The sequence below is a fragment of the Cuculus canorus genome, chromosome 14 (assembly GCF_017976375.1).
Source record: "Cuculus canorus isolate bCucCan1 chromosome 14, bCucCan1.pri, whole genome shotgun sequence".
Classification (NCBI taxonomy): Eukaryota; Metazoa; Chordata; class Aves; order Cuculiformes; family Cuculidae; genus Cuculus; species Cuculus canorus.
The window spans coordinates 18,404,586-18,429,208 of record NC_071414.1 but is presented as its reverse complement, the minus strand read 5'-3'; the positions used below and the strand labels follow the sequence as shown (position 1 = coordinate 18,429,208).

General features: G+C 44.7%; 1 protein-coding gene across 4 annotated transcripts in view; it reads right to left on the bottom strand.

Moving 5' to 3' along the window:
- FSTL4 (follistatin like 4) overlaps nt 1-24,623 on the bottom strand; it is a 226,343-nt gene that overhangs the window by 102,177 nt on the left and 99,543 nt on the right. For all 4 annotated transcript variants that reach the window (XM_054079740.1, XM_054079742.1, XM_054079739.1 and 1 more), the window contains exon 5: nt 2,501-2,691. In XM_054079740.1, the coding sequence (XP_053935715.1) occupies nt 2,501-2,691 (191 nt within the window). The remainder of the gene's footprint in view (nt 1-2,500; nt 2,692-24,623) is intronic.

Genomic DNA, 24,623 nt, shown 5'->3' with positions numbered 1-24,623 from the left:
GTCTCCCAGTGCTAGGTGCTGCCTCGATGCAGGACTGTCCTCTCTGGAGGAACTCTATTTCCAGTTTCTCCTTTGGGGCGAATCCCCCTGCACTGAGCCTCCTAAAGATGCCGCTTCAGGTCTTAAAAATGACTTTTTTTTCTGCAGCAGTGCACATTACCTGCCTCGAGTTTTTCCTTAGACAAGGTTATAGTGCTCAAGAGACTATTTTTCTCTTAAATAAAACAAAGAAAATGCACAGCAGCAGCTCAACCAGCAGCCAGAGAGAGTGAGATCTCACTGCACCACATTCATTTCAGCTGCCTCTACCCATGGGCAATGAGATTCCCACCCCTGGGGGAATTTTAAAGTTGCAGAGAGCTTCAAATTAAAGAGCCAATGCAAATCAATCACAAATCTACCTAACAAGGCGAGAAAAGCTGTGTTAAGACTACAATGTGGAAAATTAAGAATTGCTTATTACCTAAAAAAACCCCTTGAAAACCAGATGAATAAACTGGTCATGTAATAGCACATAAAAATCACCTTGTTAGAGCTAACAAGAAAAATAAAGAATTGACATGCTACATGTAAACTGTGAATACTGCTGCTGCGAGAGCCCCAGAGCAGCCCTGCAGATGTGTCCGCAGCCTGGTCGGGACTTCAGCCGCCTCCTACCAGGGCCCCATGATCAGTGCCATTCAGCACAGGATTAAAAGCATTTATAGCTCATCCACATCCTTCATTAAGTGGCATTATTTTGTCTTTTGAGAGGTGATCACGATGCCAACCCAGCAAAGGTGGTGGCAAGCACGCGTGGAGGATAACCAGGATGTGCCTGGTCCGGTGGGAGGTGTCCCCACCCATAGCAGGGGATTGGAACTGGAGGGTCTTCAAGGTTCCTTCCAACACAAAGTGTTCTATGATTCTATGTATGGGTGAGATGACTCCTAGCTGAGGGCTGACTTTATTCTGCTGCACCAAACCAAAGCAGGTTCCAGGTATACAAGCACAGTTATCAATTTTGATAACAGAGAGAAGAATCAAAACAGTAGCCACAAGGTCTACGCTTGCTATCGTGAAAGACCTGAGCTCCAAACACAACTGCAAACGAAGCCCATAGCAACTTTGCAGCAGACCTTAAAGACCCAAATCTTGCTCTTTTAAGATGCAGGTCATATTTTCTTCCTAATGCTAATGGCTCGCAGGCTGCCAAACCTTTATTTCCATGTGAGTTGAGTTTTAATATCCTGACAGAGTAAGTTTCATGTAAAACGGGGGAAAAAATTGCAGAGTAGAACAGACACTTAGATGTCACTATGCAAAAGTGGCTTTGAATCCATATAAAACTGTTTTCTTATACCTACCGTGTCTCTATAAAAAAAATCATCACATTTAGATGAAGTATTGTATATATTCATAACTCTGAGATCTGAGGGAATTTACGCTGACACTTCGCATTGTGCAGGAAGGATCGTGCATCATGTCAACAGCCCGAGGATTAAAATTCAATGCAAACTGTCCTACACAGGAGCGAACTTGGGGAGGAGCAAGCCCGTGTCTGTCCTCCTGCTTGCTCACAGCTGGCATTTACATGCTGGAGCTGCAACACATTTGCTGTTTGCTGGGAAGGGTGAGCGCAGAGGAGACAGCCCTGCAGAGCAAGGGGTGAAGGGTCAGCTTCGGCAACTGGAACAGGTCCCAGGCAGGTATTGGCTTCCAAAAGGGTCTTAAAAGGCATTTGCTTCTAGTTCCTCTCACGAATGACACAATGAAATGGAAAATACCACATTTCCCCACATCTTGCATAATGCTTTTGTTCATATTTACAGGACTGTTTTCTCAGGACTGCACATTGAAAGAGCAAGTTCAGGACACGGAGTAATTGGATTGAATGCCTGGGCTGTGTGTTTGGCTCATTTTACCAGTCAGATAAATTCCAACTGCACAGCATTCCCATAATTAGAAATAACAGGTTATTTCTCAAGCTCTCACCTTTTCTATCATTATTAGGTTCCGCTAATCAACATTTCAGTGTCTGCCAAGGCATCCTGGGAAAACAAACCTGTTCTAAACTATTCCAACATTCCTGCTGTCATGTTACTACATGCTAATCCACTGTCCAGAAGGCAGGGAGGAACCACTGAGAGATTTCTCCCTAACTTATATACACCTAAAAATCCAAATCAAATCTCCCCAGCCGGCTAGCTGGAAACACTTCAGAAGATGATGGTTAGCAGTGAGGATCAGTACCTATTTTCAGGAGCATGGATGGGGCTGGAAAGCTGCCAAAGTTTTTGTTTCTAGAGGAAATTCAAGTGTTTGAGACGCCACCACTCCCTCCCCCCGATGCAGAGAGAGACTCACACACTGCAGCAGATTTTCCTCTTTACCTGCTGCCGGCCCGACAGTTACAAACGACCGTTCTCACCGGAGTGCTGCTGCCTTACATTCAATTCACACTTTGAATGAAAAATGCAATCCGTTCCATAATTCCATTTTCATTGAACAATAAACCCACCTGAGCCAGTTCAGAGCTGCTGAGATGCCCATCACTGTTTATATCCAAGTGCTTAAACATCTCTTCTACTAAGAAGCGCTTCTGGGATACTCTGTCCTGGGCTATGCTGCTCGGCGGGCTCCGCTGACGAGCCTGCAGGTCCAGGAGGATGCTTTTGAGCCGCCTGTAGTCTGCCATTGTACACGTGTCACCTGAAAGATAAGACCGCATTATTGGGCCATGTCCATTCGCCTTCATCTTTTTAAAGGACTGACCTCCTAATGGGAAAAATAAGGCACAGTTAAAGACGGGCTGTGTGCATATAGAGCACCGCTCAGCTCTGTGCTCGAGGAGCTCCTGTAGTCGTTCCCTTTTGTAATAGCTGGCAGTTTTTCTAAATCCTGCTGTCAAGGATGCTCGCCAGCATGGTTCCTTCCAGATTATAGGGCTTTGGTTACAGACTTCCACGCTCAGCTTTGTAATCTCCACCCATATTGAATTAGCTCTACATTTTTTTGTAAAGGTAAAATAAATTCATCTAATCTCTGATTGAAAAATAAACCCAGGGAAGCTGATGTTTAGAAAGCTCCACAAACATAAATAAACGGCACCCTGGAGCATCACCCTTTGCCAAATATGGGGCTGATGTTAAGGAATCCTTTAAGGCATCCCGAGGTGGCACAATGGCCAGAGGGAGGACAGCAAGGAGAGCACGACTGCAGGAAGCCCCTGCAGCTGAGGTGTCACCCGTGCCTGCGTGCATCACCCCGCTGCAGACTGACATAAATGCTTCCCTCAGCCCCTGACCAGGGAAAAGGGTTATTATCACAGAAAAGCCCTCAAGACACTTGCTCTGAAACGACATCGGCTTGGTTGGCGGAATCAGATTGAACCTTCATGACCCTGAAAGCCCCAGCCGCGCTCGCGGCAGCCAGCTCTTCCATGATTCTTCTCCAGGGAACACTTTGCTCTGATTTAAGGGCATCCTCCTTGAGGAGAAACACATCCACATGCCCAAAGCGGTATAACACGTTATGGCCCTTTCTGCTCAACTGCTGTCTGGCAGAGCTCGGCAAAATGAAGAATGGTACTGTCTTTTTTCGTGCAGAGCTGTTTTATTCAGTATAGACCAGCGTGGAGGGTGCCTTGCAGGAGACTCGGTGATTGTCTTGCAGCAGACCCTGGAGCACCCTCATGCTCCAGCTCTCCACACTGTGTGGGCATCAACCATCACCCACCAACAGCACCAACACATTCAGCTGTGTTCCTGTTAGATTGCCTTTTCTCTGTATTTTCTCTTTAATGCAGATACCCTTATTCTCTATAGTTGTAGTTCTAAATCAACTTTTTATTTTGACTCATTAATCCTGTTGGATTAAATCTAAAGGAGCCTGGTCTCATCTCAGTTTAAGGGACAATACTGTTGCACATCAGCTCCCTGAACACTTCAAACACCATTCCCCTGAAAAATAATAGAAGACTGGCATACCGACAACTAGTGTTCTTGTCCTTTTCTTGCTGAGCTGCACCAGTTTGGGTCCTCTGGTCCTGCTCCAACCAGAACCCAATTAAAATGCCAGGTGGGAGGCATTTCTCTGAAAGCAAACCCATCTACTTTCAAGTTTTTTTTTTTCACTTTCACCCTTCATATTTTGTGCTCACAGCTTCAAAAGCACCATGACTTTAGATGGTGAAAGAGAACACAGAGGCGAGACATGCACTCACCTGTCAGGTCAGCGTCCTACCACTACATAAGCAATAACTGCAAGACAAAGCTTATTTTCCACCCTGAACATGGGCCCTTCTAGTTTTGAGAATTTCTCACTGTTCAGGGATATTAAGCAGCTGCAAAATTTTTCCTTCCCTCAAAACAACCTCCAAAGAGCTCTTGGTCCCACACAGGATCAGTCTCATTTTACAGAAAAACAAGGCTACTCAGCCACTAGTTAGACTTATTTACTATTTCTGCTTTGTTTTTCCCCCCGACTATGCCTTTTGGTGGCTGTTGTGAAGGCAGCACGAAGAAGTTTCCTTCTTCCAATTACGTGTTTATGTAAGAGAAAAACTGATTGCTGTATCTAGTATAATCAAGCAATTTTGCAATCTTGTTGTAAAGATCATTTTAGCTACTGCAATAATAAGTTTTTTCTGAGCTGGAATTTTCCTTTCTCTTCAGTCAAATAATCTCAGAAACATATCTAAGGATAATAAAGACAGGGAAACCTATTTAATTTGCTTGCACCTCTATTTCTGCTTTGCAATTTCCATTTGTGAGCACGAGCACGGCTCCAGGTGAGCCACACGGTGACGCTGAGCGGACCGACCCACAGTCACGGTCCTCCCGCTGGCACGGACCAGCCGACACCTGCGGCTGCAAGTGCATCGCAGCCACCAGATCTGCTCATCCTGACAGGTCCTTTTAGCCCTTTTGATTTCGCACTTCTTCCCCCTATCACCTTTTGCCAGCAGCACATGCCAAAGCAGTTGTTCCTTCACATCCTCTAGATCTTTTATTTTCTGCAGTCAGGTCTTTTGTCCAGATGCTCCCTAACCGTTGCTTGGGCAGTGCTTTCGCAGCCCTCCCCCCTTCTTGCCCTTCTGACTCACCTCCACCTTCATTCTCTTTCTGACCACAAAAGGCATAATTGGTAGAGGACCTTCTGAAGCCTCTCCATCTCTTCTAACAGCCCTTCTCACTTTATTAAGCTTATATTGACAGCCTCTCTGGCTAACAGGCATCCCTGACACCAGTTTGAGAACACGCACCAGCTTGGGGGATTAACTGGGTGTGACAGTTCCTTGCACACCGGAGCCTCAGCCAAAACTGAGCACAACTGAATGTTTAAACAGAATTTCCCGTATGAACTGTGCATTAACGCAATGGGAAATTATAAGCAATATGTGCCAGGCGCAGATGTTGGAATCCAAACATTGCAACTCCATCCCAGCGCACACGGGACGTCACCAGGTCACGCGCTGGTGACACACTCCGGCTCTCGACTGCCCTGCAGGGTGTGAGCCGGGAGACGGCGATTTCCTATCGCTGCATTGTAACCCCCCTGTGATTTTTCCCACGCTCTTAAAACAAAACTGCTCTTCTCAAATAAGTACACACTCACCTGGGCTGTAAGACAGCCCAAGGTAGACACAGTCACTTGGGAACTTTCAGAGGGTCAAAGCCGTGCTGCAGCCTTCAGGCAAACACAGGCACGAAGAAAGGACACCACAGAAGGACAGAGCTGGTGACAGCCACCCTCAACAGTCCCCAAATCCTGCTATAAATTCAATACTCTTTCCCCCTCCTCCACTGCTGTTTTCAGGGTCAGGGACCATCTACCTCGCGGAGTCCCATCCTGTGATGCAGAATAATGCCACTCCACAGGATACACAGCAAAGAAAATCAGCAATATGACAATTAGGCTTTCAGTTTAAAAAAACAAGTTCAGTTTCATATGCCGTTAACACAAGTCACAGTCAGAAGGTGCTTTTGGCCCCATTAAAACTGCTCCAAAAGCTCATTACCTTCACTTCTCTCTCAAGGAAACAACACTGGCTCTGCTAGAAGCAGATCCCTTGGCATCTCTCCACAGAGTGAACGCGAGAGGCTTCGTGGGCTTCCAACGTTTCCCCTGACATCTGAGGGTTAAGGCGATGCACAGGCAGCCGCTGCGGAGCACAGCCCTGGAAGGCTGCACGCCACGCGCAAGGAGATGAGGAAAAGCAATAGACTGATATCCCAGGGGTGCAAGATTAATAATTTGTGCTTCTTTGGCTGAACTAAAAGATTGATAGGGAGACGCACTAAAACTGTAATATATATGCATATGTGCGTACACATATATATGTATAACTTACATATTTAATCTCACTGTAGCAGAAAAACAGGGTGAAAACCACTCCAGGTCAATGGAAATACTCTGACCTGAAACTATGACTTTATAGTAAGTCTGGTAAAAGCGTTTGAATCACTTGGGATTGTTAGAATCACAGAACGGTGAGGGTTAGAAGGGCCCTCAGGAGTTCACCCCATCAAACCCCCCTGCCAAAGCAGGGTCACCTTGGGCAGGTTGCACAGGTGTGCGTCCAAGAGGGTTTTGAATACCTCCAGAGAAGGAGATTCCACAATCTCTCTTTCAGCTGCTGCTTTGCTGCATAACCTGGACGTAATGCTCTTTCAAACCCAACTTCAGGGCACTGCAGTGAACAGACACGGATGCTGGAGGCACTCTGTAAAAGACACTGCCTCCACCAAGGAGCGGTGGAGACACATTCCGGCAGCTTGAATCGTTTGGCAAGCCAATACCAAGGGCAGTTAGGCTCTCCTGTAGTGAAGATCCCTACCTGCCTTTACTAGGCATTATTATTTCATCTTTTAAACTACCTTCCCTATGGAGATGGCTAACAGCCCTTCCTTGGAGCTGGTTGTACAGGTTTTGCAAAGCTCTGTATTTTCTCTCCTACCCACCCACACCTCTCCTGCTGTTGATGACACTTGTAATCTTCTTACATCGCGCCTGGGATACACCTGCTTTATCTGCTAAATGCCACCTCTTTGGGTTTCCAGCAGCACTGCCACCTCTTGCATGTTTGCTGTTCTTTCAGATATTACGACCTGGCTGTTAAACAAATAGAACCACAGGAAAAAAACATCCGTGTGCCCTCTCACTTGTCCCCGTTCTTGTCTCTGCTTCGCTAAATCCCCCCAGCAGTTGCCTTTGCAACATAAGCTCACCATTAGCAGTTTATTTCATCTCAGACTGCTCTCGCTGGTAGGTCTCATTAATGGATGTGTCTCAGCTTGGTTTCCTTGTTAGTGCTTCCCAGGGACTTGGATTCTGTTTGCAATTGTGACCAGCTCAGACAAGTTTTGTACTTCCGGAGGTGGCTTGTTTGAAGATGGGTCCCAGCTTGCACACCGGGATGTGACCACCACTGCTCTTCTCAGATGGGTTTCAAAGGACTTCTTCCCTTCTCTCTTCTGGAACACTAGAAATGCTGCTGCGAGTTGGAAGAGCCTGTGTGGCACTACTGCCAGCTGTCCGTATCGCCTGCTGGAACCCTCCCCACCTCATAGCTGGAGGACCAAGGCACAGAGAGCTGCAGACACGGATTCAAGACAAGCTAAAACCCACTATTCTGTCTTCCATGCCCTAAGCTCATTCTCTATTACTTGATCATCTTTCTTCACTACTTCGTGAAGGGTAGATAGAAAAAAAGGCATGCACGTTGCTTTTCCGCCTTTTAACTATGATCCCAGTATGATTTATCCCAGTGACTCCAGGAGAGGACGAGAGCTAAAGGCATACTGCAGGCATCCAACACCAAAACGAAAATGCAGATCATCTAACAGTGGGTGGGTTTTTTTCACACAAGCTTTAATAACAACCCATAATACCATCAGAGAGCCTGTGTGACTTCCACTGATGGCCACTCAACTTTTTGAACACAAACTTGATTTGACAGCAACGCTTTGAACAACAAACACAAGCCTTTCCCATGAAAAGCTGCATGGGTTTTGGCCCACGGTAGGATGCTCTGGGCAGAGATACCTTTGTTCGCATCCCACTGCTGGAGATCAGCCTGTAGCCCTCCTGTGAGCTCTACATCCCACTTTGTACCCATTAGAAGAAAACGCTGGTGACTTTCAAACAAACCTCACACAAGGTGCTGCTCCCTCATGTGCTCCTTGAATAAAACTTCAATATACTGCCATGTTCAAAATACAGGGATTTCTGGCAATTATTACAGCCATGTGATGTAGGATGGAGCCGAAAGTAAGGAACCATGCGGCAACACCCCCAGCCAGGGAAGCCCACAATTCCCTCCTCCACACCGGGGAGATCACTGAAGAAACAAACCCTTTTTATCCACTTAGAGCACTTTCAAACCCAGCGAAGCCTGGCACTGTTTGAATTAAAAACCAAAAAGACAGACAGGCAAAGAAAAACAATAAGGCAAAAGAAAAGTAAAAGAAAAATCCAGTGTATTAAGGTCTGATTGCTAAAGTGTGGCCAATAACTGTCACGTTTACATGCTCTGCTCACTCCAAGCAATGCTGTTTCTTACTCTGTTTTGCAGTGGCTACGTAATTCATCCTGTTTAGCACTTCTGCATGCTTTGGCAGATAAAATATTGATCAGCCTGCCAAGAAACACAGTGTGCCATTCTGTTTTCTTGTCAGAACTCGGTAATGAACTACATTTATCAAGAGCATCCTCCCTGTGAAAGGTCAGTGGTGAATGTGGCTAAATTGTGATGACAGATCATTAATCCAGTTCCCTCAATAATTGCCCTCTTTAAGAATATTACTCCTGGTTTCTCTGAATTGTAGGTTTTTACAGTGGGATCCCTGAGCAATCTTCAGCCCACTTCTGAGTCACAGCAGATAAGGGAGAAACAGCAAGTCTGGGGATTAAGTGTCCTTCAAAAGAAAGCAGTTAACTTTAAATAAAAATAAAGTGAGGAAGTGCAGAGCTTGCTTTGATAGGTAAACTAATCTCTCTGTAAAACATTACTGTGCAAGGTGCCTTACAGTCCAATTACCAGAAATATCAGCACTGCTTTAAATACCAAAGATGATCTGATAGCACCCAGAGAGCACAAATCTCTCAGTGTACAGCTAACCTAACAGTAGGTGTGAGCCTAAACAGCTACAGAAGTCTTCAGAGGATTTGAGCCCCAGTGGTTACTGAGCTATTCTTTGGCACAGCTACAGAGGCTGCACGAATGGCAGCGGCACCTGCAGCTCTCCATAAATTCTGGGACAAAAGCTGTGCAGTCATTAGCATGCAGGCTAAGTACAAAAGTACACGATTCTCTGCACAAGATGGGCTACATGGAACTCAAACTTTTTCTTGTGACCCTCCACAGACTTCGGGAGGTTCCTCTGGGCAGCATCTCCGCACGCCCGGGGCACAGCAGCTCACACACTCTCTGGTCTGAGCTCCAGCTCTTGAAAATGCACTTATCTTGACAGCCCCAACCCAGAATTAGGACAAGCTACCACAACAGGCGAGTTAGGACATCACCACTGGGCATGGACGCGGAGCTGCCAGCCCTGTCTGGCTCTCCAGACCACACACCATCATCATCCCCTCCAGAAATCCTCCTGCAACAGCAGGACCGCGCTGCTGCTCACAGCCACCGCGGGGAGAACAATAATTACCAGCACAAACCGTCACTGAAGGGGAACTCCAGTGGCACTAATTGTAAAGCCAACCCTTCACCACCACCAAATGTAGTAATAAAGAGCTGTTTGGAGCAGGCTGGAGAGTGTCATTTCTAAGGCAGGAGGCACCAGGGGTGTCATTTTATTTGACAGTTCGTTTTAGACCATGCTGGCTATTTTCAGCTCTTCCTATGGCAGTTTTCTAGCTCCAGGAAGAAATCCAGGGCAGGAGGTGGGAACGCCAAGCTTTGCTTTCTCATCCATTTCCATAGGGCAAAAGAGATGTTAGCTTTGCTAACCACATTTCTAGACAAAATTAAAGGGATATCCCCGCCCATGGCAGGGGGGTTGGAACTAGATGGTCTTTAAGGTCCCTTCCAACCCTAACTATTCTATGATTCTCTGATTTGAGAAAGGTTTTGTTTTCAAACAGCCCATCATTTCATATGCTTCACTTAAGCTTAATCCGGTATTGTTGGAAGCACCAGAAAAGGACTAAACTAAAATGTTACAGGATACAAATTTATTTATGAGCATAGCTCCTTAATTCTTGTGCCTTTTACAGCTAAATTGCCTATCGGCAACAGACCATTTTCATGCATACGAAATGAAAGTGTTGGCATGAGTGAACTGCAAAAATGCAGTCCCAGAATATTGGACCACTGAATCCGACCGAGCGCAACGACTACGTGAACTGTCTATATCAATAATCCTTGGCCTTGTGGCCCATTTGCCTTGACAGAGCAGGTTTACATAAGGACAGGAAAATTAAAGATGACTTCAGTTCTTCAGGGGTCTCAATGGAAACCCCCACTGCTCCACACAAATGTTTTGTTTCTTTATATCCATCATCGTCTTTCTTTAATTGGTCTTTTTGGCACACACATGGAGACATTGAATGGGCCTCCCTCCTACTTTTCCTGTGTGGTTGGAAAGAAGGAGGAAAAAAAATGCTTTTCTCAACAAGTTGGGGTTGTTCAGCTTAGAGAAGACTCCGAGGAGACCTTTTTGCGACCTTTCAATACATAAAGGGGGCTGATATGAAAGATGGGGAAAAACATTTTAGCAGAGCAGCAGGATGAGGGGTAGTGGTTTTAAACTTGAAGAGGAGAAGTTCAGACCAGATATTAGTAAGAATTTTTTTTTGCTGAGGGTGGTGAGGCACTGGCCCAAATTACTCAGAGGTGGCAGATGCCCCATCCCTTGAAATATCCAAGGTTAGGTTGGATGGGGCTCTGAGCAACCTGATCTGGTTAAAGATGTCCCTGCTCACTGCAGGAGGGGGTGGACTAAATGACCTGCAAAGGTCCCTTCCAACCCAAACCATTCCGTGATTCTTTACTGTCGCTGTGCACAGAGGGAGCCACACGCTGTGGACGCGACGTTTCAGCAAAGCTGGTGAAGAGCACCATGTACCCATCGCAGCGCAACCCGCCTGCCCACCTTCCAACACAGCCAAACTCCTCAAAGGCTGAGTACCTTTTTTAGTCCTGATTTGAATTTACAAATAAAGTGAAACTCTGGTAAAGTTCCTGCCAAGGGGAGCAGATGTTTAACATCATGCAAATTCATGAACGTTAGCAATCCTTCAGCTGCTACTGCTGAAAAAATTCAATTAACAATAAAAGCCCAAACTAACTTGTTATCTTAGGGATACGTTTCAGTTAATAAGATGTACATTTATCAGATATCCATATTTAATTTAGAAGCAACTGGGACCTCACTGAATATATCACAGAAACAGAATATATTCTGTGAAGTAGATACTATTAAACACTAGACATTTACAACCTGGAAGAGTTAAAACTTGCCTCAGCATATATTTATTTCAATATTTCATTTTATTACAAGAAAAAGCATCCATCTATTACTTTGCGAGCTCTTAAAATATATTAAAAACTTACAGCATCAGAAAATAAATTCCCTGTTCTATAAACAAAAACTCTATTCCTACCTTAAACAATTACCTTCCAAAGGGCATAAAACGAAATTAATTGCACACCTTAGCCCCAAACGCAGAAGAAAAGAGATGGATGGATTTGCAGCCTTTCTCGGGAACTAGAAGAATTACAGCTTGGTTTGCCAAACCTAAAACCAAGTCCTAGATTTGCATCCTTCCTGGGAGGGAGGAGAGAGTGGGACAGGCAGGAAACGTTAGGAGGAGCACCACGGAAGGAGGCAGGAGGAAGGCTTTCTGGTGGAAAAGCGTGCCATAAATGTAATTTAACAAGTCCATGTCTGCAATGTGCCACAGATTTATAGATTTTAAAGGCAGGAGGGATCATGTGTCCGCTCCGACCTCCTCCATTCCACAAGCACTGAATTCAATGAGATCTCGCCTGCAGCAGCTCCATAATTTGTTTGCTATATAGCACACCTCCTAGGATGGCTTCCAGCCCTGATTTAAGTATATAAGAGTAATTTTTCAAATGATTACTTAGTCTCAGTGGGCAAACATATTTTATTTTTAATTTGCTTAGCTTAAATTTCCATCTACTGAATTTTGTTATGCATTTATCTGGTACATCAAACTGTAACTCTTACATCCCATATGTCATCTTTCCTGGGTTGCACTGATGCTTGGCTCAGCTCATGCCTTACCTGTCCCCTCTCTGATGAGCTGTGGGATACAGCAGCTCTCACTAAATTAGCTCACGTTCTGACTAACTGTTTCTTCTCTTTTCTGGGAATTTTATTATCTTATGCTGGGCACCAAAACAACCATGGCAACGTTTGCAAGAACCTTCAGGTTCTGATCAGGAATGGGCAGCTCTACAACAATTAGGTGCCCACCACCTGAGCTGGCCAGGCCCTTTGTGGGATGCTCCATTACCTACAGAGACCCCATTCCCAAGCCAGGCACTCCTACAAGATCATGGTGAACAATTGCAATCATCCCTCAAGGTCATCACCTCCCAAAGATGCACTCACACAGGACCCTCAAACACTATTTGGCACAAAGAAGATGTAACAGCAATGTCTGGACTGGGGAAGTTTTCTATGTGATACCGTAAGCAAACAAGGGTATTCCACCCATTTTTATTAGTCGTTAAAAAACTAAAAATGTTTGTCAAACCAGAGAGAAGAAACAATGTCTTGAACATCAAAGTACACGAAGAAGGAATGCCAACGCAGCCAAGTCAAACAACTTGTAAGTAACCCCTACACCGCTCATCCGAACTATTCTATGAGCGTAAATACACTAATAGAAACCACAAGTGAATTATGTACGATTCATAAACAAAACTGGCTAATGATTAATTTATTCACAACACAATCCATTCTGCTATAGATTTATCACTGCACAGAGACAGGATTTACACAGACATAACTCACACATCTAACTCTGTTCCTGCTGTGTACTCTCTCCAAATTACATTTTGTCTTCAAGATTGCATTGGTTTTCTTTGTAAAAACTATTAAGCTAAATTAGTGATGCTGCATCCTAACTTGCGGAGGGGAGGGGCAGGGAGCAGAAGGGGAAAATGTGCCGCACACAGCTGTTTTCAACAGTGACAGGAAAATGAGCTTAAAGAATGCCTAATTACTTAGGATCCCAACCCAAAACAAATTCACAGTGTAACAAATTGAATCAATTATTGAGAAACACTGTACTGAAATACCCTGGGAAGACAGTGGGGCTTTGGTAAAGGTTAAGAAAAAGAAGAAAATAACTCAAGAGAAGTGTCTGGGCAGATACCAGGTGGGGAGCGGACCAGTCATCACTTCCAAGGATAATTAAGTGGGTATGTCATACATGTCTTGTATGAAGAAGAACATGGACTTAGAGGATCAGACTGTGTGTGGCTACCAACTACCTTGGGGAAAGGGAAACGCAAGAGGAGACAGCAGGACTCACAGAGCAAACTCCCGAAGATACCAAGGGTGGATCCCTTGTTGGCACTTCAGAGGGAGCACAGCGAGGTGCTTCACTTGTCTTACCTGGGTCCAGATGCAACTTGAGTCCCAAAATGCCCCTCTTCCTGCTTGGCCCCCACAAAAGGATCATATTTATTCTACATATTTTCTCATGCTTTCATGGTAAGGATGGCTGAGTGACAGAGGTTTCTTCCCAGGGGGTGAACCCTTTGGACCGCCATCAATGGCGGGAAGGCTCTGATGGGCATGGTTTCACTGTGACAGACAAAAGGGAGTATTTAAGGTAAACTGCAGGACTGTGGGGGGATTTCAGTGGGGTTGGAAAGCATCTTGCACTAATCTGGACTTCTTCCTGCCCTGTGTCTGTCCAGTATACTTTGAACCACTGAGACGTGGCTCTTGTCATGCATTCAGAATGTTCCCAGCACGGGGCTAAAGCCTCCAAGTGCTGCCAAAACATAAAACAATAAGAATAAATACAGCACGACAGATCGGCTGGGACCCTTCTCTCTACAAACACAGTAGCACCAGATGTGGCTGTCAGCAAAGGATTACAGCTTCAAGTACAGAGGCAGCAATAGCAGGAGACAGGCAAGAAGTCAAGAGCTATCACCCTTGGTTTGAGGCCAGAGACAAAGGAAAAACTAAAACAAACACATCAACAGGTAAACAAAAGAAAGACTTGTTTTAAAGGCAGTAATATCTTTTCCAACACATCTTCTGTAAAAGTAAGCTTACATCTGGTGCTATGCTTTAGTTTGAATTTGTGTACGCGAGTTTGCTATTTTTAAATGAAGGGAGGAGACCTGGCAGACCACTAACGTTTGGGGAATGCTGCATTAGCGTTAAAGCCAAATCTTCATAAGCAACTTGCAGGACAAAGAAAATAGCTGCTTTCTGGCCACTTGAAGCACCTGAAGACATCTATGACACATCCACTTGTCAAGGAATCATAGACTGGTTTCGGTTGGAAGGAATCTTAAAGATCATCCAGTCCAAACCCCCTGCCATGGGCAGAGACACCTCCCCTTGGATCAGGTTGCTCAAAGTCCCATCCAACCTGGCCTTGAACACCTTCAGGGATGGGGCCACCACTATGTCTCTGGGCAGTCATCATGACCTGGAAGAGTTAGTTTTTGTACAGTGATGATCAGCTTAGCTTGATCTTTACTTCAGTAGTCACACAAGGAAGAGACACGGTCCATTGGTCAGAGTGACCAGAAAGCCTTGGCTACCTTTCCCCTGTAGCCAATTCACGATCCTCATTTCTATAAAAAAAATCTCATCACGACTTCAACCCTGACATGCTGTAATTTAAATTAACCAAGACAAACAGGCTTTTGTTAGATAAATGGTATGTTTGCTCCTCATGCCTGCTTCAGTTGACGATGCTACGCAATCTGCTGCTTGACATTTCACAATGCTCTACCTTATTCCTATTAGAGAAAGCAAAATTGTCTGGATTCCTCTGGGAAGTAACTAATACTTACTTTTTTATAGCTGACTGGCACATCTATCAAATACTTCTAGATAGCAAATGCATTATTTGGAAGCTTTAATAAATGTTAAAGTCCTCTGGCACAAATGTAAATTTACTGATCCTGTTACGCTCTGAAACACTTACCTTTCCAAACAATTCATTGTCTTTACTGTCAGGAGGAGCACTTCTCCTGCACTCTCTGCTGAGGACCTCATGAATCTGGCTCCCAAATATAGGTACTTTCCTTCTTCCTGTCCGGTTTCTTACCTGTAGCAGGAAGCACGCACGGGACGTGGCCAGCAACATGAATGGGAAAGGCTACTGCAGGCCATCCTTGGTGATGGATACAGTCAAAAACATTAAATTCTTTTCTTGGGTATTTGTGTAAACAGGTTTTCTCTGCTGCCATCTTGGAGACTGTTTTGCTTCTATTACAAGACCACATGATCTGCCCCGGGACAGCTTTGTCCTTTATCACAGTAACTTTTTAAGCAATTCCGAGCCAGCCATTGCCTATGGGTACCCTGTTTCTCCCATCTTCCCTCAGAAGGTACGTGATGTTTACGACAGCCCCTGCAGACAGGAACAATAGACGGTACACACACATGCTGGCAAATAGTTCTCCTGACATTTTCAATCCAACTACAATAAGAAAACATCCTTACTCTCCCCAGATCTTGTGCCCTTCACATCCTCGTAATCAAAGACATTCCGAGAAATCTGCAGCAAAACAACAGCCTATTTTAGGCACTTTCCCACCTCGCACTCGAACTGTTAAGTCTCTTGACTTGAGAATGTCTTGCTAAGCACTAAAGGACAATACAATTACAGTAAGCAGGAGTATTTATTATTGTTAAGGATGTGTGTAATGGTCTAATAACGATTTGCTGTGACTGTTGTTCAGATGTCATTAGGAGACCTCTCAGACATCTCATTAGTAGATTGTAATGTACACCCTAAAGGGCATCACTGTAATTATAAAATGTTAACTTCTAAAGAGTAAAGCACATACAAGGAGGGAGAAAGTACTTGAACATAAAAAAAAAGAATAAAAAGGAGTAAGAAACTTCACACAGAAAGCTCTTAAATTGGCCCAGCAACAACTGATTACAGGGAACCACTTACAATATGCACACGTACACGTGAGAGTCCACTTACTCCTCCAGAACATGAAGTCAGAACTACTCTGCTGTAGCAGTCTGAAGAGTTTCCAACACCTCAGTTGGGGTTTTGTTATTGTAGTCATCCTGCACAATATATGCCACCCCAGAAAAGAACAGAGCCTCCCATGACAGAGTCAAAATATGCCACTCAATGACAGAATGTCTCAACTCCATAAAGTGTTCAATCAGATGCTTTGCATGTGACGAACGGTGCAGACGAGGACTTTGATTCCTACTGCACCAACTTGCTCAGTCGACCACAACATTTAAGACAGCTATACCTTTAAGTACCCCCTGATCAATGGGCTGCCCCATCCCTGGAGGGGTTCCAGGCGAGGTTGGATGGGTCTTGGAGCCCCTGATCCAGCAGGAGGTGTCCCTGCCCATGGCAGGGGGTTGGAACTGAATGATCTTTAAGGTCCCTTCCAACCCAAACCCTTCTATGATATGATTCTATGATTCCTGGTAGCAATGCAGCGAGGAAAATACAAATGCATCCCCTCTTAACTTCCCATTTACAACACAAAAACACGCGGCTCCTCCTGCCTGCTCCCAGACAACAGAAACAATTAGATTTGTATTTCTACTTTAAATCCACACATGAGGAGCAAATGCAGCAGACCAGGGAACAGATGAATAAATCAAAGCTCAACAGGCTGAATTTTGGGGATGGATTCCTCTCTATTTCTTTGTGGGATTTTTTTTTCCCCTTTTCTCTTAAGCTCTATAATAATAGATGATGAATGGGACACTCATCTAAGCACTGGAAGTGCTTTGCTGCTGACAACGCAAATAACCTTTCTGCGGTTCAGGGTACCAATTCTGGAGTAGATCTGCTGGAGGCCTGTCAAGATAACAATATCCCCACACTGAACTGTCGGCAGTGGGATTTTTCATTATATATGTCACTGAAGTACAGAGGGAAGCTTCTTACTGCAGAAATAAGGGGTTGAAAACATGTTTTTCTCGAAGATTGTCAGTACCAAGAGTGACAGATACTCCAGGGTAAAGCACAAATGACAAACCACTATGTTTTGATCTGCGAGAGCACTACACGGAGCCTATGCTGAGAGGGAATTCGCCCAATTTAAAGGCTGGGAAGCAGGGAGCAATGGCCCCGAGGGAGCTGCCCACCCAGAGCCAGCACTGTTGCTCTCAGCACTTCTGTCACTGTGCGGCAAAACTTCAGCTCATGCTCAGACTGACGAGGTTCCCTGGAGCCCCTCCGAAATGAAAGAGCTCCCCAAATTTCAGTCTCTCATTTGGACAGGGATTGTCTCTGCCATGGCAAGCTCAAACACCGCCCGTTTCCCTGGCACTGAGGTCAGGCTGACAGGCCTGCGGTTCCCTAGATCCTGCTTTATAACACAATACTTATTTCAAGTGCATTAAGTACAATATAAGTGACAGTTAGAAGCGATGTATCCCTTGGGTCGCAGGGCTCTGCGCCCAATGAACTGACACGACTACATGCCCTGATGCTCACAGTAACCATAAAGCGTCACAAGGGCTTGGGCTTATTCACAATTTACAGCCAGTCTTCATTCCCACAGGGAATCCCTCCTAGCTGCATCCAAACAGAGCAGGACATAAACCAAACTCAAACCACTGAAGAGGATACAACTCTGAGGTTTATTACAGCTGGGAGATTAAAATCCAATATTGCGGTAGAGGAGGATGTTAAGATGCCGCACAGATTAAGCTCTTCTTTGCTCAGAGACGTGGTTTGATAATTGTAAGTCTGGTTTAACATAGTTTTATTGACAAATTCTATTTGTTGAGGGCTCTGAAGGAAGAAGTGATGCTCGTGTCTCACACTCTCAGCCCCTGGGTACACCCAGAGTTCTTTATTTGTCAGGAAACAGATCCAGCTTAACCTGTAGCCCGAGGCACAAGTAATTCACTGCGCTGCACTACACGCGCTGGGTTCTACAGAGCGGTTGTGTTGCATTACGGTAAGAGCAAAAGTCTGGATACCGAGTGCTCTAAAGAAGTGATGTAATTAAGCTTCATATAAGGAAGTCCTTCCAATGCAGCAGCTTCTGTGAGATAATAAGACTTGTTGATAGCTGCCTGTTTCCCTAGTGGAAAGCTTTTCTAATCATCTTGGTATCTTGCTAAAGCCCCCTGCAAGCGTACAAAGACTCTACGTTAATGAGAGTCAAATCAGTTTATACATGGTCTTGCACGAATGCTTTTCTCCTTGTCTTCAGCACCACATGAAATACAACAGCTATAGAAAATGAGTGAAAGTTCCTGCTCTAGAAGGCAAGCAAGGAAATTAATGCCATTTATTAGAAGCGGGGTCAGGCCCTCGGTCATGTCAGGTCTTTCTCATACTCGGTGTGGTTTTGTGATGTACAAACTAAGATGTATCAGTAGAGGCTTCTGACAAACCATTAGAAGCGTGACAGAAAGGAAAAGGAGAGTCGATGTTTAAGCTTTAATTAAAAATTTAGCTAAATCGCATGGCAGAGGCTGACAACAACATTGCACCACAACCTCCTATTGCCCTCCTATAGCTCCTGCCCATCCACTGCCAGGAAAATTAAAACAGCACCAAAAGGTTCTTCCCTCAGAGGGTGGTGAAGCACTGGAGCAGCTCCACAATGAAGCTGTCATGTCACCAAAGCCTGACAATATTCCAGAAGCGTTTGGACAATCCCCTCAGATACATGGTGTGGATGTTGGGGTGTCCTGTGTAGGGACAGGAGTTGGACTCGAAGGTCCTTGTGGGTCCCCTTCCAGCTCAGGACATTCTATGATTCCATATCTTTATCATTTTGGTTTTAAAGCAAATGAAAGGTAATAGAGTAACGCTGCAATTAGAGGGCTATTGCTCACCCCAGTTTTGGGATGGTGCAGTACCGGTGAGTTTGCAGGACTTAACCTTCATTTGCAGTACAAAAAAGAAGACTCAAAATCAAGATCTGGGTAAGTCTATTTTGGTATCTTTTCCCTGCAGTCAATAAATAAATAAACACAGAAAATGCATTTATTTATTTATTTTCCCACCCTTGTAAGATACAAGTTTGGTCATTTCTTCTTGCTTAGGTTGGAGCCACCTCTCTAAGAAAAACAGCAGAAGATTCAGACCATCATTTGATAGCTTTGTCTGCATCCACGTCATCAGAATAAGAATAAACCAACCATTCCCTCTGTGCTGATGCACTCCAAGAAGCAGAGAGTCACATGCATGAGAAGAAGCTCCCAGCTCAAGCTTATCCAAGCAAGTAAAGTAACCTCTTGAGTTGTGTTCTTCTTTTTAATATAATAGCAGCCAAACAGCTGAAAACTTTTAAAACTAATATTCTAAAATTTTATGCTTCACATGCTAGGATTTGTAATACCACAAACTGTTTTGAGTTGCAGTCAGTCAAGCAGAAAGGATACCTATGGCTGTCAGATAAATTTATTTCCAAGTGTGAAAAAATTATACTGCTAGGTAACGTGAGGGAGCATCCTGTCATCCCGAAGATACCAGCCAACAGCCTGGTGGCCTAATTCATATCTCAGAGATATTGCAAGTGACCCGTGCATAAAATGTGATGGTGGCATTCATTTGTAGCAACCACGTAAGCCTTAAAAAAAAAAAAAGAAAATCTAGCAAGATTGCATATCTGGGTCTCTGTTAAGGGGTGCAGGAGGTCACAGCACCTCAGCCTGAGCAGCCCGAGATGTCTGTAGTACACAGACATCTAAAGAAACTACAGAAATGCATTTGCACACAGTTTTTTCTTTGCAGATCCCCGGGCCCACCACGTCTTCCCTCCTGTACTTGCATGGAAAAAACCACAACATATGCCAAAGCCCTGAGCAAACCAGAAAATGTCAGCAGAGCAGCATTTTTATGAAGCTCGTTAAATTTTGATCATCCTTTCCTATGGCACACAAAGAACCAAGACTGCTCTCTGGCTAACTCATTCCCTTCCAACAGACTCTTTCGCTGTCCCTTCTGTATGTCCAGGCTGGGAGAAACCATTATAGGAAACTTTGAACCTTTGAATTTCCATGAGAAGCCAACCCCAAAGATTTACAGCCATGCACTCATCCAGGAGAGGCATGCACAAGTCTCATCCTGCTAACAGGCAGCCTCTCTCTGCAACACTCCAGCGGAATCTTTTGTCTCGTGAGCTTTGTGGCATAATATAGAATGGTTTGGGTTGGAAGGGCCCTCAAAGCCCATCCAGTCCCACCCCTGCCATGGGCAGGGATACCTCCCACTGGATCAGGGGCTCCAAGAACCATCCAACCTGGCCTGGAACCCCTCCAGGGATGGAGCAGCCACCCCTGCTCTGGGCAGCCTGGGCCAGGGCCTCCCCACCAGAACAGCAAAACATTTCTAACTTAGATCTCATCTCAAGGCCTCCCTTCTTTCAGCTTAAAACTGTTCCCCCTCATCCTATCCCTGCACTCCCTGATCCAGAGTCCCTCCCCAGCTTTCTCGGAGCCCCTTTCAGTGCTGGAAGCTGCTCTAAGTTCTCCCCGCAGCCTTCTCTCCTCCAGGCTGAACAAGCCAAACACCTCAACCTGTCCTTGAATGGGAGGCCCTCCAGCCTTCCAGGTCAAAAGACATTCTAAGAAAGCTAAGCTTGAACTTTAACCACCACCTGCCCCCCATTATTAGAGGCCAGGGAGACTCTGGAAGCAAATTATTTTTTTAGTTCTAATTTATTAACTCCTCAAAGGACATTTAGAAAAGCCTCATCTGTGAAAGGATTGCGCTCCAAGAGTGTGCTGCTTCCATGGGCTCAGATTTGTGAAGTGAAGGTTGTGAAGGAAGAAAAATGTTACTATGCATTTATTTAGTGCCATATTCCCTGGTACTTCACTTCCCACACGCTCATTTAGCTGTTACGCTGTGCTGCGAGGGAGGGATGCAATGAAGACCAGAGAAGAACCTGAGATAAAACATGAACAGCGCAGTTCAAGATGGTGATAATGGCACATTTAAAACAACACCTGACAGATGTATCTGCAGATGGGACTCCTTCAAGTTATAAAAGGAAAGACTGCAGCTATGTGGAGTGAAATGCTGAAAAATGACAACTGCAGAAACCTTGGAGATAAAAGGTCTGAAAGATTACGACCATCTCTAAGGAAGGATGCCACCAGCATCATCCTCCATCATTCCACCAGGACAGCACTGCTGTACCACAGAGGCAAACCTTGTAGCGACTGGAGCAGTCAATAAAAAACGGGAGCAGCCCACAGCATCAAGGCAAACTCCCCAACGCTGCCATCCTTTTCATGGTTTTGTTACCAATATCAGCAGATGTTATTAATGAAGCTAATCTCCAGCCTTCAAAGTCAACAGCTATTGCTTATCTGCACCTCAGCTTTGCTAATACATTTTCTATGAGCTTGAAAATATCTCAAATTTGTATCAAAAGCTTTTGGGAGGGAAGAGGGGAGGAGGAGCTGAGGCCACCTTTTAACAGTACCTTTCGCAAGCTGCTGCTAAGAACTCTTCCCAATTCCACAATCACAGCCATGGATACCACTACTCCAAAAGCCCCTCTGCCTGTGTCTGTAGGGAGGGAAAGGTGCTCTTTCCCTGTGGAGGGGACCACATCCTCCTCTGTATGCAAAATCCTCCCAACACACCCCAAATTGCACAGATTGGAAAACACTGCGAGAAGTGCCTTTATGAGAATGCAGTTGAAGGTTTTGATGACTACTTATGAAAATGAAATAATCAGCTGCATCTGCTGTGAACCTGAAAAACACACCCACCTGTATGGGTAGAGTTATTTTTACTCCTGATAAGTTTAAATACCGAGCTTAATTAAAAGCCACAAACATACATTATGATTCAGACTACAAAGACGTTAAATTACATAATTCCTAATTCCTCCTGTCCATTAAGGCAAGAAGTGGGATTAGGGAATGTTATGACCCACAAACTCAGGAATTCTTTAACCTAAAATCTCCTGAACTTGGTGGCAGCAGACTGCCCCAAATCCAGCCAGCTCAGCAGGGCATGCACATCCCATGAACACCCTTCTACAGGTTAAGCTCATGATTGCACACACAGCGCAGCACAGAACGGGTCAGACTCGGTGGGTTTGAGCCAGGACGACACAGAGCAGCTGTTTCCGACATCCATATCGCCATAAATTGTGCCCCAAAATGTATTAGCTGGCTGCAAAGTTGGGGTGTAAAGCTTCAAATGTACACCTGCTTTTGCAGTGAACATCCCTGGATGCGACAGTTTATGGTCTCAGAATAATACATTATAAATAGAAAAATCAAAATCCTAGGAAGGGAAGTATATTATGAGTTTATGAATTTCTCCTCGCTTAATACTGTTTGTAGGGCTGTGAAAGGAATATTGGTATTTTCTACAACAAAAGAAGTATCTAAGGAGTCAAAGCCAACAGCTTTCAAAGCATGCCCTACACCTGTATGGGCTTACTTGCTTAATTATTTTCTTTGCCTTTGAAATCTATACACCATGTTCTACAGCAGGGATTCATCTCTTCTCCCCTCATCCAAGCCTGTAGCTGTGTTCATGCTGGTCACACCATCACCTTTTCAACCTTAAAAGCCATCATAACCCGAGTGCCTGCAATAGCTGGCAACCAACGGGTCTTGGCAGAAGAACTGTTTATGTTTGACACTCATTATATTAATGCAGAACTGAAAGAAATTTCCTTTCATTAAAATATGTAATTAAGGGTTCTTTTTAAACATTGGGGAAAAAAAAAAAAAAAAATCTATCTTGTTTTAGATGAAGAGTTTTTGCTGCTTCGACCTGAATCAAAAAGCATCTCTTTTTGCAATCTCCCACCACACTCGTACATCAGCTGCTGAAAACATCTTGCAAGGCACAAAAAGAAATGAATCACATCTGGAGCCAATTTGGACATGTATTTGTTTTCTAAACAGTATTAAATTCAAATCAGTGTCTTGAAATGATAACCTAAGCACATTAAATTGGATAGAAATATTAAGAAATAGCCTGATTCATACCATGCTCGCTGTCTATATATTCTTACCAAAATAACTGTGATCGCAACTTCTGAGTAACTTCATGGAGATAACAGATCGCAAAATCAGACCTAAATTAAGACAAAATATAAAGGCAAGGATTCCAGTGAATAGCTACGCAGCCTGCCAGACAGCAATGCCCGTAAGACACTATACTTGCACATCCACCGACAGATAGGAGAAACACCTGTATTTCTGTAGAATCTACAAGTTATCGACTCCTCTTTAGTGCAATTACACAGACATGGCAAACACACCTGCCTGTAAAATCTACCCAGCGCATGCCGTTCAGAGAGATGTGTTGGTTATGTTTTATTTGCACAGTCCTCAAGTTTCACACGTAAACCAACTGTTTATTTGATACTGAGGGCGGTACAAAGGCAATGGCTCCGCAGGCGATGCCTGTCATCGTTACTATTCCGGCCTCGGATGCTCAAGTAAGCAGGAACTTACACTGCTCAGTACCAACTCTCCTCCACCCCCTCCTCAACACTGCACAACAGGCTCAGGTGCTACAGAGGAGGACGTGATTGGTGCCACGACACGGCACTGGGACCCACCACCACATCTGCACCTGTGGACACGGCCACTGCTTCCCCCAGCTTCATCCTTGGCTACCTCCAAATTACCAGATTTTCTCAGAGGGCTGTTTATCGGTTAAGGTGATCTAGACATGATTTTTTTGGGAGCCAAAACACACCACTCATTGGTTGAGTCAATCCCAGTGGCTCAGGAGAAAGCTGCGATACTGTCAGGTGCTCTTTCAAGGTGTTAGAGATATAGGAAGCATAAACCAAATCAAAGCATCTCCTAGTAAAAAAAACCCTGTGGTGGTAGTTCCTGATGAGCCTCAGAGCCAGCCTGGGTGCCAACCACCTTATGATAAAACCTTCTCGGAGTCCCCTGACCACACGGAGCTGATCGGAAGGGAAATTGAGATGACTCAGATTTATAACTTGCTCTGCAGAAAACAGTACAGATAAACCAACCATACCCTTAAGGCAAAATTGCAGCTAAGATTATAAGATTTTGGAAAAGATGTTAAAAATTACTGCAAGTTTGTAAAGATTTCCGTACAATGCTGTAACATTGAATAATACGGCACTGATGGCTCCTCCTGGTATGTGTGGGGCAGCCCAAACACAGCTCAGATACATCACCAGACGATCTGGTTCCCCAGCGTGAACACTGCTGGCTGCAGCCCCTCTGCCCCTCGGAGTATTCAATTTTGGGGTAAGAAGAAACGAGACAGAAGCAGCTAATACTCTCAGCAGCACTCTCCGAGTTGGGTGAACATCTCCCTCAATGCTTTCCCCCCCGATTTGCTCACTAATAAAACATTAAATTAAGAAGAAGAAAACGACAGAGTTCAATTAAACATCTGTTCACATAAATCCAGGCAGTTATGACTCGGATGGATTCAGATGACCTGCATGGACCCAGGCAGATGTTTCCCAGCAT